The 18,267-nt window shown below is 43.6% G+C and overlaps 1 protein-coding gene across 1 annotated transcript in view; it reads right to left on the bottom strand.

Moving 5' to 3' along the window:
- Positions 1–6,800: 6,800 nt before the first annotated feature.
- The window catches only part of UPK1B (uroplakin 1B), a 29,978-nt gene continuing 18,511 nt past the window's right edge, over positions 6,801–18,267 (bottom strand). The window contains exons 6-8 of the mRNA XM_019448442.2: positions 17,819–17,998; positions 11,640–11,723; positions 6,801–7,721 (exon numbers count right to left, since the gene is read on the bottom strand). Coding sequence (XP_019303987.1) covers positions 7,671–7,721; positions 11,640–11,723; positions 17,819–17,998 — 315 coding nt within the window. The 3' untranslated portion in view covers positions 6,801–7,670. The remainder of the gene's footprint in view (positions 7,722–11,639; positions 11,724–17,818; positions 17,999–18,267) is intronic.

The following is an 18,267-nucleotide window of genomic DNA, read 5'->3' as shown; positions in this document are numbered from 1 at the left end:
TTGTTTGAGGCCTGTAGATGTGTTTATTTCAGTATCCATAATCCTCAGCAGTTTACAAGCAAATGAGACTGAGTCCCCTTACTCCCTTTCTTTTTTTTTTGTATCCTTCTGTTCCTTCTTCCTGTTTTTTCCCTTTGTCAACTGGCGGCAGGCCCATGGCAGCTGCCTCTGCATCTCCTCTCCTGGGCCTATCATGCCTTTGTTCTCTTCATCCTCTTGTGCCTGCTCCTTCCCCACCATCAGCACTGGGTGCAGCAGGACTGGCCTCTGGGGCGCACCTGGTTGGTTATAGGATAGGAGGGGTGGAGGCCAGGGCTTGGGAAGCCTTTGATAAGGAAGGTGGAGCCGGGGCACTGACTTGGGCAGCAGCAGTGATTTGGGAGAGAAGCCACCAATACCACTGAGCTTCCTGGGGTTGGGGGGCAGGGATGTGCAAGGATTATCTAAGGAAGGTAATAGGAAATGGATTCTGGGTCAGAACAGAAATAATATTTTGTTTGCATGAGTGAATGGGCACATAAATAAGGTAGATGTGGATGTTCTTAAGCAAGCATTAATGCAACCGTGCCCCAGGGTCTCTCCATCCATCCTTATTATATGACACTTTAATCGTTAAACTTTAACATGAACGAGTGCTAGCCAGTAAGTGTAAATAATGTCCTTCCCAAACAGGGAGAGGGAGGGAATAGGAGGGTTTGGGGCTCCCAAGAAAGGCAGCAGTCACCTCCCAAGTGGGGAATGAGAATTTGAAAGGAAGATACATTTTATAGATAGGACAGGTTTACCTAGGGCTGGCCTGCTTTACGTCTAACTTAGTAGGGACAAGTAAAAGCTGTGTTTTTTCTCCATTTAGCAAAGAAAATAATGGTGGTTTTCATGTTCCTATTCTCTCTCTTTTCTGCAGAATCTTTAGCATGCTGCCCCACATTCTCTTAATTATAATCGTATGCAGACTGCCCTGTTGTAATTGCCAAAAGCCCATGCCAGGGATCCCCACTTTGGAGGCTGTGGGTCCCAGGTCATGGTTGGGAGGGTAAAGAAAGAGAATAATATGTGCAAGGAATTTGAGGATCCGTATTTGAGAATTCAGTTTTTTATTAAATAGCAACAGAATATAGCCACTACAATGTGGAAATTCTGTGTTTTCAATGACGAGTAAGCATCTGCATTTTTTTTTTAATGTTAGAAACCACTGTACTATGCCTATTACTCTTCAGATCATTCTTGCAACCAATATAATGCACCAGTCGTTGAAATGACTCATTTTGAAACCTCTCAAGGTGGAACAGAATTTTTTAAGACCTCGGGGCATCTGACTGGCTCAGTTGGTTAAGTGTCGGACTCTGGCTCAGGTCACGATCTCAGTTTGAGCCCTGCATTGAGCTCTGCACTGACTGTGCCCTGACAGTGCAGAGCCTGCTTCAGATTCTCCAGCTCCCTCTCTCTCTGCTCCTCCCCCGCTCTCTCTCTCTCTCTCTCTCTCTCTCAAAAATAAACATTAAAAAAAAAAAGACCTCTATTTCTCTACCATGCCACTTCACCTGCACTGGGGTGTGACACCTGCCTGCTCATGGCTGCCATCCACCTCCTTCTCTCCACAGCTGGGCAGAGGAGTTCAGCCTCAAAGGAACCAAGTTTCCCCAATACCTGCCCTGTATGTTCTCATTGTCAACTGCAACAAAGAGTCCAAGGTTTTTGAGCTTTGTAGATCTGCCTACCGTAATTGCTAAGGATTAGGAGTGCAGTCTATTTGGACATCACAAATACTTGGAAGAGTGTGCTCCTTTAAAAGTTTGGGTTGGTTTTTTTCTCACTTCCACTTCCACTCAGTTTTACGATTCTTTATGCTCTTGTGATGTTTTTACGCACACTTTATTGATCCTGTTGACTCTTGAGACAAATAGGGTAGATGAGGAAGTAGAGGTTCTGAACAGGTGGGGGACTTGCCAGAAATGGCACAGCTAGTAAATGGCAGAGTCAGGGCACACACTCAGGTGTCCTGACTTCAAGACCACATTGCCTTCATCTTGGCTTCTCTCATTTTTTAATTTTTGGAGGGGGGCTGGCTTCTCTCATTTTCTTTTCCTTTTTTTAATAGACTGGGCACAAGTGAGCAAGAGCAGAGAGAGAATCCCATGGGGGGCAGAGAGAGAGAGAGACAAGTGGGGCTCACCAGAAGCAGGGCTCGAGCTCACGAACTGTGAGATCATGACCTGAGCCGAAGTCAGATGCTTAGCTGCGTGAGCCACCCAGGTACCCGGCTTCTCTCATTTTCAAAGGTAGTTTTCCTGTGTATATATCTTTGTCCTATTTCCCAGAGAAGTTTGGTATCTTCTGTGATCTAAAAAGTATGTTTCATTCTCATCTGGTCTCTGAACTTTTTCCTGACTCCCTCCCTGGTTTTTCTGCCCTTAGCCCCCTCACTTCCACTCAAACCCCAATTGGACAGGTTTGTTGAGGGGTCCCAGATGCTCTGTGGATGGACTTTCAGGAGAAATGAAGATATTTTCTGCTAGACTCAAAACCTCTACTTTCTCCAATTTTTGTATATACACAGTTCTTAAAAGCCATTAACGTGTCCTACAAGATGGAACATATTCAGGTATATTTCATAAGTACTTTTTTGCCAATCACATTCCAAATTTTAAATGTATTCTTTAGTACCTTATTTAAGCTATTGCCACCGTCACTGGTTTTAAGTACACTGAAGACCATCTTATACCTGCTAAGAGGCCCTCAGAGGTCTGAAAGGTGTTCACAGAGGACTGGCTGAGAGGGTCTCACTCTCAGGGAGCTTGACTGTACCAGCAAAGGGTCCGTTGTTCCATTGATGACTGTTGAAAACTCAAAATCAAACCTCGTGTGTGTGTGTAATTTTGGTCCTTGGAAGAGAGGTTGGTGAAGGGTGGGTCATAATAATAATTGAATGCTTGCTCTGTATTGGCCAAGTTACCTGTGTGATTTTATTTATTTTATTTAATTTTATCTTGCCAGTAGCCCTGTAGGTATGTATGTACTGCAAAGAAAAAAACAGATTCAAGTTAAGTAGCTTAACCGAGGTTGGTAGGAGGAGGAGATAAGTCACTTGAATCCATTCTTCTTGACCTCTGTATCTTATGTTCCCCCACCCTGAATATCACATTGTCAGGAGATTATGAAATTTCTCTGTGATGGCATCAAGGGCAGAGATCTCATCTGTAGCTAGGGTTCTAGAAATAACATACAGTACATGAGATGTATCCATTAAAATGCCTTATCTGGACTACCCCAGTACATTCTTCCACCATAGAGTAGGAATTTTGCTAAAAAGCTATTACTCATTGCTATTGTTTCAGGGCCAGTAAATTTGGACTGCTTATTTGATTATCAAGCTTATCATAATAAATTGAAGCAACATGACATTAGTTGGCATGTTCCCAGGGATTATGGGCCAAGCAGAGTACTTCAGACCGGACTTATGGTATAACTTCCTATTGGCATCTCTTACAGCCTGTTACCAGTCTAACGCACTTGACATATTTTAGTCCTCTCAGTCTCCTTTGGGGAGAGACCTGTTTTCCTGAAACAGGTTCCAAGAGGCTGAGTAAATTGCCAAAGTCATGCAGAGCTGGGATTTGGAGCCAGATATTTGACTCCAGAGTTTGTGTTCTTAACCACTTCATGGTAACAAACCAACAAATATGCCAAGAAAGGAAAGAGAGATGGACAGTTGTTTGGAATGGCTACGCCCTTCAGAGACCCCCAGGAACACTTCTGCAGTAAATAAGTTGGGATTATGACTCCCAGTGAGGGAGAACACGCCATGAGGAATCATGAGGTGTCTTAGAAAAAGGGAGTTTGAACCTATTATGGCGTTTGGGTTTTGTTGGGGCATTTGGGGAGGGCTTGAGCAAGCAGGGTGTGCTCTACGTTTGGACATTGTCAGAAAGTGGGGGCAATTCTATAAGCGTGTCTACATTTTATTCATAGGGACTAGCAGGAGAATAGAGCTGTAATTGGTAAACTCATAGCAGTCATTTATTTTAGCCAAATTGGGTGTGTTTGGTATTTTGCAGGTGGCCCAGTGACCTTGTACTTGTGCTTGGACAAAATGATGAAGTGGACTTGCTTTGCCTCATTTTATGCAACCTTATCTGAAGTTGGTGTTCTGTGAGATTGTTTACATCTGATAGGATTGTTTATAGGTATGAGTGCAGGCCAGTTTCTGACTGTTGGGCTGCTCTTGTTTTCTTTTTCAGCAGGAACCCAGGGTAGAGGCCATTAGAAAGTAGGGCATGATGGCAAGCTTTCTCTAACCCCAGAATTTGGTTATTTGTCTCCATCAAAGGTAGGGGTGTGTGTGTGTGTGTGTGTGTGTGTGTGTGTGTGTGTGTGTTGGGCGTTGGTTGGGGATTGTGGGGAGGGTTGCTTGGAGAAGGGTCTGGGAACTATGCATTTCTCAGCAATGCTGCCTTTTTCCAAGATGTTTGTGGATCTCATCAGATGGGATCATTCAAGCCTTATGATAAAAATGTCACACATGAAAGCAAACTCAGTAGCTTACAACTAGTCTTCTCTGGCTTTTTTTTTTTTTCTGGGTTTCTTTTTTGATTGAGTCTCAAGTATAGAAGGTGATAAGGATCTGGGTGTGGTGAAGCAGAAAAGACAAAAGGAAGGAAATACTTGATTCTGAAGGAGAAAGACAATTGGTCATTCAGTAGAGATAAGAAACCTGCTCAGTTTCCAGTTTCTCAGCCACAACCCTGCTCCTCAGTGGGCTGGGTGGGGGCGTAGGGTGGAGCTTTGAGAGGAGATTGGATTTTCGAATTCACGTGACCACTATTCTTTCTCTTTATGGGTAGCCAGGAAGTATCTGATGTGCTGCTTAGAATTGGAGCAGTTTCTGTGTATTCCAGCTCATGTAGGAAAAATAGTTACAGGGCTAACAAACCTGAGCAGTGGGCTTTATAACATTCTGTGTACGCAGCATGCCAGGAGCCCGGGTGACAACCTGGGAGGAATCGGCGAACCAAGAGAGCGCGATGACCCATCTGCCATTGCCGCCAAGTGAAACCTACCCCAGAGTCAGCCTGACCCGTTTTTGGTGTTAGGTAGTAATTGCTCTTTGGTACCTGATAAGCAGGCCCATGGACTGTTGGAGAAGTGGGAATTTCTCAAGACGGTTTGTCTGGGTGGGTCTTGAGCCCAGCAGCCTGCCAGCTCCCCAGATCCAGGTGCTCCTACTCTCCCTGGTCTGGTGAGGCTGGACCTGGGCCTCACCCCGGGGCCTGAATGGTGGTGTGAGTCCCACTAACAGTCCCAGAAGCCAGAAGGAAGTGAGGAAGGCTGGGCTTCCGGGGAAGGTGGGGAAAGGTGGAGGCCCAAACTAGGCAGAGTGGAAACTGCCCTGAGGTTAAACTGAAGACCCCTGGGGCACAAAGCACAGTCCCGAGTGGCTGAACTTCTCCAGTGCAGAGAAGTCTCCAGGCCTGGGATTCTCTCAGCTGAAGGGTATGTCCTACCCGAGTGTTAGCGGCCTGGATGTAGTGGTACCTGAGTTCGGGGCCTTATTTGGTTTTTGGAGGAACGAAGTCTGTCCACATTCACAGTGGAATTTGCACCTTTTCTGAAGATGAGGCTGAGGCTCCAGGTAGAAGGCTAGCTGGAGAGGTGACAAGGGGCACTTACTAACTGAAGGCCTGTTCTCTTTCTAGTTAATTCTTGGTAGAGAAGGCAGGAGGTAAGATTTAGAGAGCAGCAGGTGGGCCATCTTGCCCCACAACAGCTCTTTCCTGTTCCCACAGCTGCCTTGGATTTTTACCAACTAGAAATCATTTTCAGTTATCAATGAAAAATCCACATAGAAGATTAAGGGAGTGGGAACTAGCTGTCATTCACTCCTTAGTATGAATTAGTCTGTACAAAGCTTTCCCTTAACCTAGAAGAGATCAAATCACAAGAAGAATGAAATTTTGTAGGTAGATTTTTGGAGCATGAAGCCCTAGAGGGAAAGTCAGGAGTGGTTTGGGGCAGAATTTGCTCAGTCAGCAGAGAGCATGAGGGCACTGGAAAACCTGGTTAGCACTAGAAGCAAAAGGCATTGGAACACATGAGAGAGGCATTTCAAAACTTTCCCCAGAGTGAGGTCCTTCCCTCTCTTTCTTCTGAAAGACCATGGAGAGAATCTCAGCCAAATACAGGTGTCATTTATCCTGACATCCCAAGCACTCTCCTGGAGATATAAGGTGAGGCAGGGGAGGGCAAGCCAGTTGGGCATCAGGACATGAGCCTTTGGTCCCCTATCCTGGGAATTAAGGATCAGGCTGTCACCCCAGTTTTACCAGCAGGTACATGGCGAAGGCACTCCCCCCCCCCCCCCCCCCCCCCCCCCCCGCCCTGCATCCCAGGGCTCAGCCCAACTCACCAGAACCTGGCTGGGCCATGAGATCAGGGCACTCTGTGAGTCATCTGCGAGTAAGACCATGAAGGAAACATACATTTCCTTCCTAGGGGACACAGTTCAGCAGTTGGAAGTTTGAGATGCTTCCTTTGTAGAAGAAAAGGATTGAAGAGCTGGAGCTCCATCACTGCTATTGGGCTAAGTGCAGCAGGAGTGAAAAGTGAAAGTAAATTTAGAAGTTCCAACCATTTAACTGCACAGCAGGGTTACAGAGTATCCAGCAGGAAACCTCACCCTATTGCATTTTCCATCTCCTACACTTTAATTCCCATGAGCCTAAAAGGCTCTGCGGTTGGTCCACTCATTTTGTTATACTTGTATATGACCAATTATGCCATGGGTAAACACAAAACAAGGTGAACATATTTAAAAGCCTTCTTTATTTATAAGACTAGACAAACAAATATTGAATTATAAGAATTTCTTTCAGGACCACAAATAGAAACAGTTCAGAAGAGGAATATTTTGACAGTAACAGAAATCACCATAAATCATGTAGCTAATAGCCAGCTTGCTTCTCTCTTGTTTGAAAGGTGTTTTAAAAGTTGACATGGGTGAATATGTGACAAGCCCCTTCTTTGTCCCCAAAAGTCCATATACTTTTCATGGGAGAACTGAGCTTAATACACAACATGTCACTCTGCTGTGTCTGAGAGGAAGTTTCAACCACTATTAACTCAAGGTTGGATATTGTCCTGGAGAATAAAGGTGTCCTAAGTTGGCATTAAGGGAATCACATGAGTCTGCGTAGATGGGAGACACCATAGAACAAAGGCCAAAGACACCAAAGGACAAAGGCCACTTAGTTCTCCCACCTGTGCAAATTTGACTTGAATAAAAGCCTTTGGAAGTCTCTTTTAGAAAGCAGTGAGAAATATTTGCCTTCCAAATACAGACTTGGGCTTACTGCAATATCACAGGTTCCTGTGGATGTCTTTATGCCCCCAAATTAAACATAAACAGGGGTGGAAGTAGTTACCGTCTTTCTAAAGTCTCCTTTTCCTACCATGTATAAAAATGTCGCAGAACCCCAGACCAAGCTGAAAACACTAGTGAGAATTTTGAGAGGCTGAGAGCTCAGAGGAACACCACACCAACTGACTTGGTAATTTGAGTAAGAATGCACACATCCCCTCAGGGCTCAGATGTGAGATATATACTGGGAAAGCAAGCTTGCAGCACGCGGTCCAGAGTCGCTGGAGGAAGGTGGTATAATGGTGACACTTCATTCTTAATATTCGATTCTGCTCCAGTAGAACATGGTACCCAGAAGAACCCAAAACTAGAATAGAAAGGCCAAAAAATAAATAAGGAATTGTTTTAGAAACATCTCATACTTGGGGGGAAAAGGATGTTAGGTTCAATGGAGTACTACATGACAATGAGAAAGAACGAAATATGGCCCTTTGTAGCAACGTGGATGGAACTGGAGAGTGTGATGCTAAGTGAAATAAGCCATACAGAGAAAGACAGATACCATATGGTTTCACTCTTATGTGGATCCTGAGAAACTTAACAGAAACCCATGGGGGAGGGGAAGAAAAAAAAAAAAAAAAGAGGTTAGAGTGGGAGAGAGCCAAAGCATAAGAGACTGCTAAAAACTGAGAACAAACTGAGGGTTGATGGGGGGTGGGAGGGAGGGGAGGGTGGGTGATGGGTATTGAGGAGGGCACCTTTTGGGATGAGCACTGGGTGTTGTATGGAAACCAATCTGACAATAAACTTCATATATTGAAGAAGAAAAAAAAAAGGATGTTAGGTTCACTCAGGCTTAGATGATGCTGAATTTTTAAGAGTAATCTCACCTTAAGAAACCTCGTGGGGCAGGGACACCAGGGTGGCTCAGTCTGCTAAGCGACCGGCTCTTGATTTTGGCTCAGGTCACTATCTAACAGTTCTTGAGATCACGTTGGCAGCATGGAGCCTGCTTGGGATTCTCTCTTTCCCTCTCTGCCCCTCCCCTGCTTGCATTCTCTCTCTCTCTTAGTAAATAAGCAAATAAACTAAAAACAAACAAACAAACAACACCTCATGGGGCAGAGGTAACTATCCTGCCACTCAGACACACCTTCCCCATTTCCCACCTCCCTGTCCCAAACTGCACCCAGACTTGCCGTCTTCTGGGATTGCTCCTCTCACCTCTGTGCTAAACTAGCCCCCCTGGGGAAATCCTTTCTTCTTCCCATCAGGGCTAATGACCCTCCAGTGGCTTCCTATTTCTCGTATGTACCATTTGGAGGTACAATTTTCTTACCTTCTACTATTGAACCTCTCCTCCCACAGGACTCCCTCTTTTCCCAAAAATGCTTATGACCTGGTACGGCCTCCCCTGCAGAATGCCACAGAACTCAAGGCATTTGACTCAGGCAAGGGGCTGGAATATCTGGGTTCTTCTGCAGCTCTGCTCCTCCCTCCCTACATCTGGAAAGTAGAGATAGTACCATCTTCTTCACCTACCCCCCAAGTTAGAAGATGGAATGAGATCATAAAATAGCATTACTGCTAATGTCTGATGTTTATTGACTACGTACTACACATCAGACACTGTCGTGAGTGCTGCGCATATAACTCCACTGAGTGCTTCCAGAACCCAGTGAAGAGACTGAGAGAGTGAGGAACTTAACCAAGGAGACTGGCTACCTACCTAGCTATTATTCTAGGGATTTAATGCTAAAAGCATTGGATATGACACCTTGTCCATAGCAGGTCCTCACTACACTTGGTTTCCTTCCCTTCCCTCTTTTGAATTTCATTCAGGGGGGCTTCCTAGATTCAGAGTCCATTTGAGGCTTGTGGAAATGTCAAGGGTTTTTAACTGGTCTGGAGTTTTAAGGTCCTTGAGAGCCTTTAAACATTATCCCACAGTTCCTGCTAGCATGGCTGAATAGGAACTTCACTGTTAAAATTTTTCATTCATTCAACAAAGTATCAAGCACATGCCATGTGCTCTGCTAAGCACTGGGGATACAGAAGCTGCTGGTTCCCAGGCTTTTGGCGGAGACAAATACATTGTAGTAGAGTGACCATTACATGACAGAGGTGTGTGCAGAGTGTTGTGGGAGTTCCTGAGGGTGGGTGAGGGACCACCGATGACTTCTCAGAGGAAATGATTTTCCCTTCCTGCCTGCCTCACTCAGCTTCTCACCCCAAACCCAGCATTTCCTAAAGTGTGGTGCATAACCACCCAAGGGACCCTTGTGGGTGTCCATGAGGTCAAGACCTTTTGCATAACAGTGTTAAGACTTTTTTTTTTTTTTTTTTTGCCCTTTTTACTGTTTTCACATTTGTACTGATGATGCAAAGCAGTGGAAAGTAAAACTGCTGGCATCTTAGCAGGATTTAAGTTAGAGGCACTAAACTGTGTTAGTAGTCAGTGTATTCTTCACTGCTGTGTACTTGCAGTAAAAAAAAAAAAAAAAAGGCAGACTTAAGAGATTTAGAGTTTTAGAATTTTAAGGTTGTTTTTGGTGAAGCAGTAAGAATTACTAATTTTATTAAGTGTTCACCTTTGAATATACATCTTTTTAATATTCTTGAAACAAAGTATGCACAAAACAGTTTGTTGCATAGTGAAACCTGATGGTTGTCTGAAGGCAAAGCACTGTGTAATTGAGTTGTATACTAAACCAGCCATTTTTTCATGCAACATGACTTTTACTTGAAAAAATGACTAATAATAGACAAGCTACAGTTATTCAGATTGGATGTTTGGCAGACATTGTCTCAAAATTTTACAAAGTGAGTCTGTCACTTTGAGGAAAACAACTGACAATACTTGTTGCCAGTGATAAATTTGGGCACTCAAGCAAAACTCAGGAAACTTGTTTCTGTCATGATGGGCCCATAGCACCCCCATGCTTAAGGTCCTTTCCAATATGGCAATAACAATGAATGTGATTTATTGGTTGCATAGAGAATTCAGCCTACATTTGGAAGATCAGCATAACACAGTGAACCAATATTTTCCCAAATAACCGATGCATGTTGTTAATAGAATCACGAACGGGTAAATGACATATGCAAATTTCAAGACAAATTGATGTAACCTATTTTAATATAACAGTCTGAAAAGTTTGTTGACATAATTTTAGAATCCACGTTGCAACTAATGTTTAAAAACTACTAGTTGTCAAGCTTTGTGTAATATCAAAGAATATTCACGATTACGTTTAGATAAGGCTATCAAAACATTCTTGGTTTTTTCACTACCTATCAGTGTGAGGATGGATTTTCTTAAAATCCTTCAACCTAAGCAATATACTATAACAGAGGAAGTGAAGAAGCAAATATGAGAACCCAGCTGTCTTCTATTAAAACCAGACACCGAAGATACTTTTAAAAATGTAAAACAATGCTACTTTTCTCATTGTTTTTGTTTTAGAAAATAGGCACTTTTTTCACAAAAATATATTGTTAACAGTAACATGTAATCAGTTTATTATTGTTACTTTAAATGAATTAATAAGTATTTTTTAAAATTCTGTGTTAATTTCTAATAGCGTAACTATAAATAGATATAGCCCCCATAAATAAAAGCTTGCTGGAGTCCTCAGTAATTTTTGAGAGTGTGAAGGGGTTCTGAAACCAAAAGTTTAGAACTTCTTCCTGAATGCAATGAGTGGCTCTAAATCCTGACAGCAAATTAGAATTATGTGGAAAAAAAAATTTTTTTTTTTAAAATGCCTGGGTCCTGCCCCTAGATCCACTGAATCAGAATCTCAGAGTTTGGGGCTCATGCATAGTTTCTTTTCCCCGAGCTTTCCCAGGAAGTTTTAATGTGCAGCCAGGGCTGAGAACCACTGCCCTACCTTTCTGTTGCATGAACATCACATAAAGTAGATGAGGTGAGCCTGGAGGAGGCAGCTCTTTGGAAGGAGCAAACGCAGATCAGTGCTGGGCAGGAGCCATCTAGGGAGCTGACAGTGTTTGGTATTTAACTATAATGAATTCATGAGATCTAGAGAGCCGGAAGGGCAGGCAAATGCTTCCCCATCAGCCTGAAGAAGGATGTGGCTAGTAGGGCACATCTCTTCCCTGGTAGGGGATATAAACACCCACTTGTCAGGGGAATCCACTGTCCTTGGTCTGGTCCTGACTAGCCCTCAGGTCCAAGGTTTTGTTTCCAGACTGTCTAGTGTGGCTGGATTAACCAGGGGTTAATCTCAAGTCCTCTCCTTAACTTGTGCAGGGAAATACTCACAGTCCAGCAGAGAATGGCAAATCCAAACCAGGCAACCCCCCAGGCATGTCTGTTCATCGGTCCAGAGATGAGTTCGTAGCAGCCCTGGAGGGGCAGGTGATCCCACATGGGTGTGAGAGGAACCAGAGAGAAAGATGTAAGAGATGGGGGAAAAGCAGATATCTATTTGTATCAATACTCTTCCAAAGTCTAATTTAACATAACCAGGCTATTTCAACATCCCCGTGGACATCCAGGTATTAACAGGGCTCTGCCGAGGGGATAGAAATAATTCTGTTCAACAGCTACTCTATATCACATTATTTTGTGTCTTTATCACTCAGTCTAACAAAGGTGCTGCTATTTTAGTCTGACATTTTTAAAAAAATTTTTTTTTTTTAACGTTTATTTATGTTTGAGACAGAGAGAGACGGAGCATGAACAGGGGAGGGGCAGAGAGAGAGGGAGATACAGAATCTGAAATGGGCTCCAGGCTCTGAGCTGTCAGCACAGAGCCCGACGCGGGGCTCGAATTCACGGACCGTGAGATCATGACCTGAGCCAAAGTCGGACGCTTAAACCGACTGAGCCACCCAGGCACCCCTGTTTATTCTTAAAGAAAACTGCTTCTAATCTATGAAAATCAGAGTTGTTTTTTTTTAAGCATTGAAAGAAGTCCTGTTTCATGCTTTCATTTGACACTATGTTTCAACATATCTTTATTGGATTCTAGTGAGGGCTTGAAAAGCCATGTGTGCGTGCAAATGATTCATTTTTTATTAATCAAATCATTCATTCATGCATGCCATAATCCGGAAAGTTTGTATATTTGGCACACTCTGTTCCATCACCATGCGAAGTTGCAGGAGTAATACACACACGTGGGGCTAGGGCTGCCCTCTGAGTGACCCATGCTAAAGCCCTGGGAGAAGTCTAGGAAATGCAATCGCCAGATGATTCCGTGGACTTTCATGTCCAGAGTGAAATGCTCTCCAAAGGCTGACCTTGAAGTTTAGGCCCTGCCCAGTGGCTATAGGTGACCGTTTAACGTTCCATCTTTTCGGACCCTGCTCCAGTCCCTTGTTAACCCACTTACGCACCCTGCCTTTGCTAAGTACCTCTATTTTCTCCATTTACTCTTCTCTATATTACAGACGTCTGCATTCAACTACATGCTCAAGTAAAAAAATTGAATTATCTTTAACTGTTCTTCTCTTATCCAACATCAAATACGCAGGCAAAACCTTTTGGGTCTACTTTATTTTATTTTATTTTTTTTAAGATTTTATTTTTAAGCAATCTCTACACCCAACATGGGGCTCAAACCTACAACCCTGAGATCAAGAGTAGCATACTCTTCCAACTGAGCCAGCCTGGGTCTACTCTTAAAATATATCTCAGGGACACCTGGGTGGCTCAGTCAGTTAAGTGTCTGACTCTTTGCCTCGGGTCATGATCTCATGATTTGTGGGTGTGAGCCCCGGGTTGGGCTTTGCACTGGAAGCATGGAGTCTGCTTGGGATTCTCTCTCTCTCTCTCTCTCTCTCTCTCTCTCTCTTCATCTCTCTCTCTGCCCCTCCCCCACTGGTTTCCCCCCTCTCAAAATACATAATACATAAACTTTAAAAACTATATCTCAAATTCAAACACTTACTAACTCCTGCTGACACTTTGGTCCACTATGGTCTCACACCAGAATTACTACAATGGCCTCTTAATTGGTCTCCCTGAGGCCTGAGCCTACTGTTGGCATCCTACTTACCTTTATATAGTGCCAGAGGGATGCTTATAAAACATAAATCAGATAACTTCAAATCCCTGCTCCAAAGAAATGGCTCTCCGCCACCCTTAAAATGAAATTCTGAGTCCTCGCAATGGCCTGCGGGATACTCTCTGATGCGGCTCTGCCTCTATGACCCCAGCTTCCTCTACCAGAAGCTGTTTCCCTGCAAAGCTAATGAGCTTAAGCTTCAGGGCTGCTTACTTGCAAGACCATTTCAAGGCCCTGCACCTAATTTTGTATGCGTATTTTCAGGTTTTTTTTTCCTAAGGGGGATCCTTCCCTGCAGATTCAAGCCCTACAAATCCTAGATCATCCTTGCCTTCTACTCCTCCACTCATTCTGGCCTTGCCATGCTGATGTCCTTGGTGTTCCTCTAAAATGCTAACAGGGGTGCCTGGGTGGCTCAGTAGGTTAAGTCTCTGACTTCAGTTCACGTCATGATCTCACAGTTATGGGTTTGAGCCCTGCGTCGGGCTCTGTGCTGACACCTCAGAGCCTGAAGCCTGCTTAAGATTCTGTGTCTCTCCTTCTCTCTCTGCCACTCCACTGTTTGTGCTCGCTCTCTCTCTTTCCAAAATGAATAAACTAAAAAAATTTAAAAAGCTAAGAATGCTCCCACTTCAGAGCCTTTGCACTTGCTGCTTCTTTTCCTTAGAACTCTCTTCCCCAATCTTCTTTAAGTCAAGGTCTCATTTCCTCACTTAATTCAGAACTCTATGCAGATACTATCTCAACAAAGCCTTTCCTGACCACCATAGAGAAAAAAAACCCTATCATTCCTTATATACCTACCCTGCTTTATTTCTGTCTATGGCATTTATCACTACCTGGAACGTATCATGTATTTACTTGGTAACTTGTTTGGTGCCTCCCATACTACAGTGTAAGCTCTGGAGGGCAGGGATCTTATTTTGTGCTCATTGTTGAATCTCTAGAACCCAGCACAAGTGCCTGGCACAAAATAGGCACCCAATAAACATTGATAGAATGAATGGAACATGATACGAAGAGATGATTATGACAATATCATTCGTGACACAATAGTTCACAAACACTCCTGTATCCATTACTCACTGATCCTCCTGACATTCCTGGACATTTTGTCCTAACATGTACAAAAGCCCACTTATGTCAGGTGCCAGGCACTGGGCTGGACATTCAGCAGTGACAAGACAGACATGGGTATTGTTCTCATGGAACTCACAGACAAAAGCCCCAGGTTTTTCACCTCTTCTTATTTAGTGCCTTTTCATGATGCCTTTTTATCATTGTAGTGGTGCTTACTTTGGTCTTCCTTAGTTCTGTGATAATGTTCTTGAGGTATAGTGATTAGATAGCGCGTAGCGTTTCTAGGGCAGTTGGAGCATGAGTAAGAATACATATACCTGCATCTTACATGCTATGTGAAATTCTGGTTTACTTATTTATTTTTTTAAGTTTATTTTGAGAGAGAGAGAGAGAGAGGGAAGAAAGAGCGAGAGAGGGAGAGAGAAAAAGGGCAGAAAGAGAATCCCAAGCAGGCTCTGTGCTGTCATCGCAGAGCACGACATGGGGTTCAAACTCACGAACTGCGAGATCATGACCTGAGCTGAGATCAAGAGTCAGACACTGAACCGACTGAGCCCCCCAGGTGCCCTGGTTGATTTCTATTATCACCACACTTATGATGACATCCCTAATTTTGTTAGCCTTCATTTATGCAGATTTCGAAAAGCCACAATATGGATATGAAAAAGAGTCATTTATCTCTTCAACCAACCACCCACCAAACATTCCCCAATGCCTGCATTGTGCCAGGCAGCCTGTGGGGTACTGGAGACACAGAATGGAGTAATGCATGGTCCTCAAGGGGACTCAGAAAAAAGGAGCCTTGTGAAAAAATACTTACGATATGTCAACTGCAATGACAGAAGTACAGTGTATGAAGTACTGGGTGGCATATTTTCCTTTGTGGAAAGGGATTGCTATAGGAGAATTAGCAGGACTTATAACGTGGAAAGGATTGTGGTGTGTGGGAATCTGGAGGACCAGGAGGGGGAGAAGTGGAAAGGATTAGAATATAAGAACTTTGTTGAGAGTGAAGAATGAGTGAGATTGAGAAAGTAGGAGCACGAGGAGTTAGAGACAGAAGGAAGTTAGAGACGGGGACAGAGAGAAGAATTTCAGGTCCAGGAATTTGGCAGGAGAGTAGGGTTGCGTGATGATGAGTTTGTAGCTGTGGTGTAGCTGGTGGGTGGGTAAGGAGATGGAAATGTTAAGGACAGGTGAGGCCAAGGAACCGAAAGGGAGAATGTGAGAAGGGTTGTCAAAACTCGAGTGAAGGTCCCTCCCTACTAGAACATCACATGTCCTAGGGAGATAAACTGATTATCTGAGGGCAAATACCCCTTTCTGTCTCTCTCACAGAGATGATATAATTTCTATGTAATTACAGTCCAATCAAGATATGTTTGTGAGGGTCAGTGCCAAGGTTGAAATATGGAAAGCATTTTATTACTCCTGAGAGTGATAATTATATTGCATATTGTGATTATAAGGAATAAATTGAATCTTTAGAGCAGTCTGAATGTACCTGATTAAAATGACACTAAAACAATGCTGCTCAAAAGCTAAATAAGGGTTGCTTTGAAGGACTCTGCAAAATAATCTACATCACTCCTACGTCCTTTTCCGGATTAATGCATCCAATCCCAGTCCAGGCACCCTTCCAGATGTGGGATGATGATCAGCTGTACAGTGTCCTTCATTCTAAACGTGCACATTGCATTATTTACTGCCAGACTAAGGAGTCTGACATTTCTCAAATTATTTAACAAACTGGCACACAACCAACTTTCCTCAAAATGGTAACTCGCAAAGCAGTATAAACCTTTCAGAGGCTGGCTACAATGATACGAGGATTCGCGTTGGGCTATTTGGGAATATTTCCAAATTCTTTCTTGGCTTACAGTCTAGGCTCCGGAACTAGACTGCTGGGGTATGAATCCTGATTCAACCATTTACTAGCTGAGTGACCTTGGGCTAGGTACTTCTTATATCTCTACATCTTAGTTCCTCATCCCTAAAGTAAGAATCATAATGGTGCCTACTTTTTTTTTAACGTTTTTATTTCTTTTTGAGAGACAGAGAGAGAGTGTGCATGTGCGAGAGTGAGCAGGGGAGGGGCAGAGAGAGAGAGGGAGACACAGAATCTGAAGCAGGCTGCAGGCTCTGAGCTGTCAGCACAGAGCCTGATGTGGGGCTTGAACCCATGGACTATAACATCACGATCTGAGCCAAAGTCAGACGCTCAACGAACTGAGCCACCCAGGTGCCCCCTACCTTTGATCTTTAAACAAGTTAATATACATATGGTACTTGGAACAGTGTCTGGCTTTAGTAAGTACTCAATAAATATTAGTTTTCAGGATCATTATATCATTCTCATCAGGCTGGAAACACTTACTCAAAAACCATCTGTAACCAAATCACCAATCTAATATTTTATTAAGACTATCCTAGGGGAACTTAGGTGGCTTAGTTGGTTAAGCCACTGACTCTTGATTTTGGCTTAGGTCATGATCTCATGGTTCATGAGATTGAGCCCCATGTTGGGCTTCAAGCTGACAGGGTGGAGCCTGCTTGGGATTCTCTCTCTCTCTCTCTCTCTCTCTCTCTCTCCCCCTCCCCCACTCACATGCTAGCTTTCTCTCTCTCTCTCTCAAAATAAAAAAATAAACACGAAGAAAAGTATTATCCTATATTATCACTGAATAAGGAATGTGGTTATATAATTACTGCATTTACCATCAGCAATTGCCATTGCTTTGGAAATTAGCAAAGCATTCTCTCTTTATACACCCCTTCCAATTTACATTTTGCAAAAATAGAGCAAATCTTTGCTTAATGTAAATAGTTTTTGAAATACCAGTTCTAGGGGTCCCTAGGTGGCTCAGTTGATTAAGCATCTGACTTCGGCTCAGGTCATGATCTCTTGGTTCATGGGTTTGAGCCCCGCCTTGGGCTCTGTGCTAACAGCTCAGAGCTGGGAGCCTGCTTCAGATTCTGTGTCTCCCTCTCTCTTGTCCCTCCTCTGCTCATGCTCTCTCTCACTCTCTCTTTCTCTCTTTCTCAAAAATAAATGTTAAAAAAAATCGAAACACCAATTCTGTACATTGTGCAAATAGTTTGCATTTAAAAAAGTTGGACTTTGTTATTGCAATTCTCATGTTCTGTCGATTCTTTTAATATGCAGATTTTCCCAGATCACCCTGCTAATCTTAGCATCCATATTTTACTACCAGAGAAGGAAATAGTTGACAAAAGGTTTAGGAAAAAGGATGCGGAATTCTTTATGAGAGACTATTACCTACAGTTAAGCAGTATTTCCCTCATGAAGAGCAGGAAACCTGGCCGGTCTGGGGTGGCGAGGACTCACCTGCTTGTGGTAGTAACCAGGCACTCCTAGCTTGCAGGCCTCCAGGTTGAGAGGTTTTTTAAGACTGTCCATCACACAGCACTGACGAGGCCAGGGATAGTCGGCATCATTATTTTCGGTCCGGAAGGCAGACGTATATTTCTGCCAGTCTGATGGACCATTTACACCACAGCAATTGTCCTGTCAGTGGAAGAGAGATACAAAATTCTCTTTCATGGTCCTTGCTAGAGCCATCAATGTAGCAACTGAGATTTTATGGACAAAGAAGATACGGAAAGTATACCATATCTTGCGTTTACTAAAATTCCCCAAACAGGGGCGTCTGGGTGGCTCAGTCAGTTGAGCATCTGACTTCAGCTCAGGTCATGATCTCATGGTCTGTGAGTTCGAACCCCGCGTCGGGCTCTGTGCCAATAGCTCAGAGCCTGGAGCCTGTTTCGGATTCTATG

The sequence above is a fragment of the Panthera pardus genome, unplaced genomic scaffold (genome assembly GCF_024362965.1).
Source record: "Panthera pardus isolate Hobbes unplaced genomic scaffold, ASM2436296v1 HiC_scaffold_16, whole genome shotgun sequence".
In the NCBI taxonomy this organism is placed as follows: domain Eukaryota; kingdom Metazoa; phylum Chordata; class Mammalia; order Carnivora; family Felidae; genus Panthera; species Panthera pardus.
This window is presented reverse-complemented; position numbering and strand designations above follow the sequence as displayed.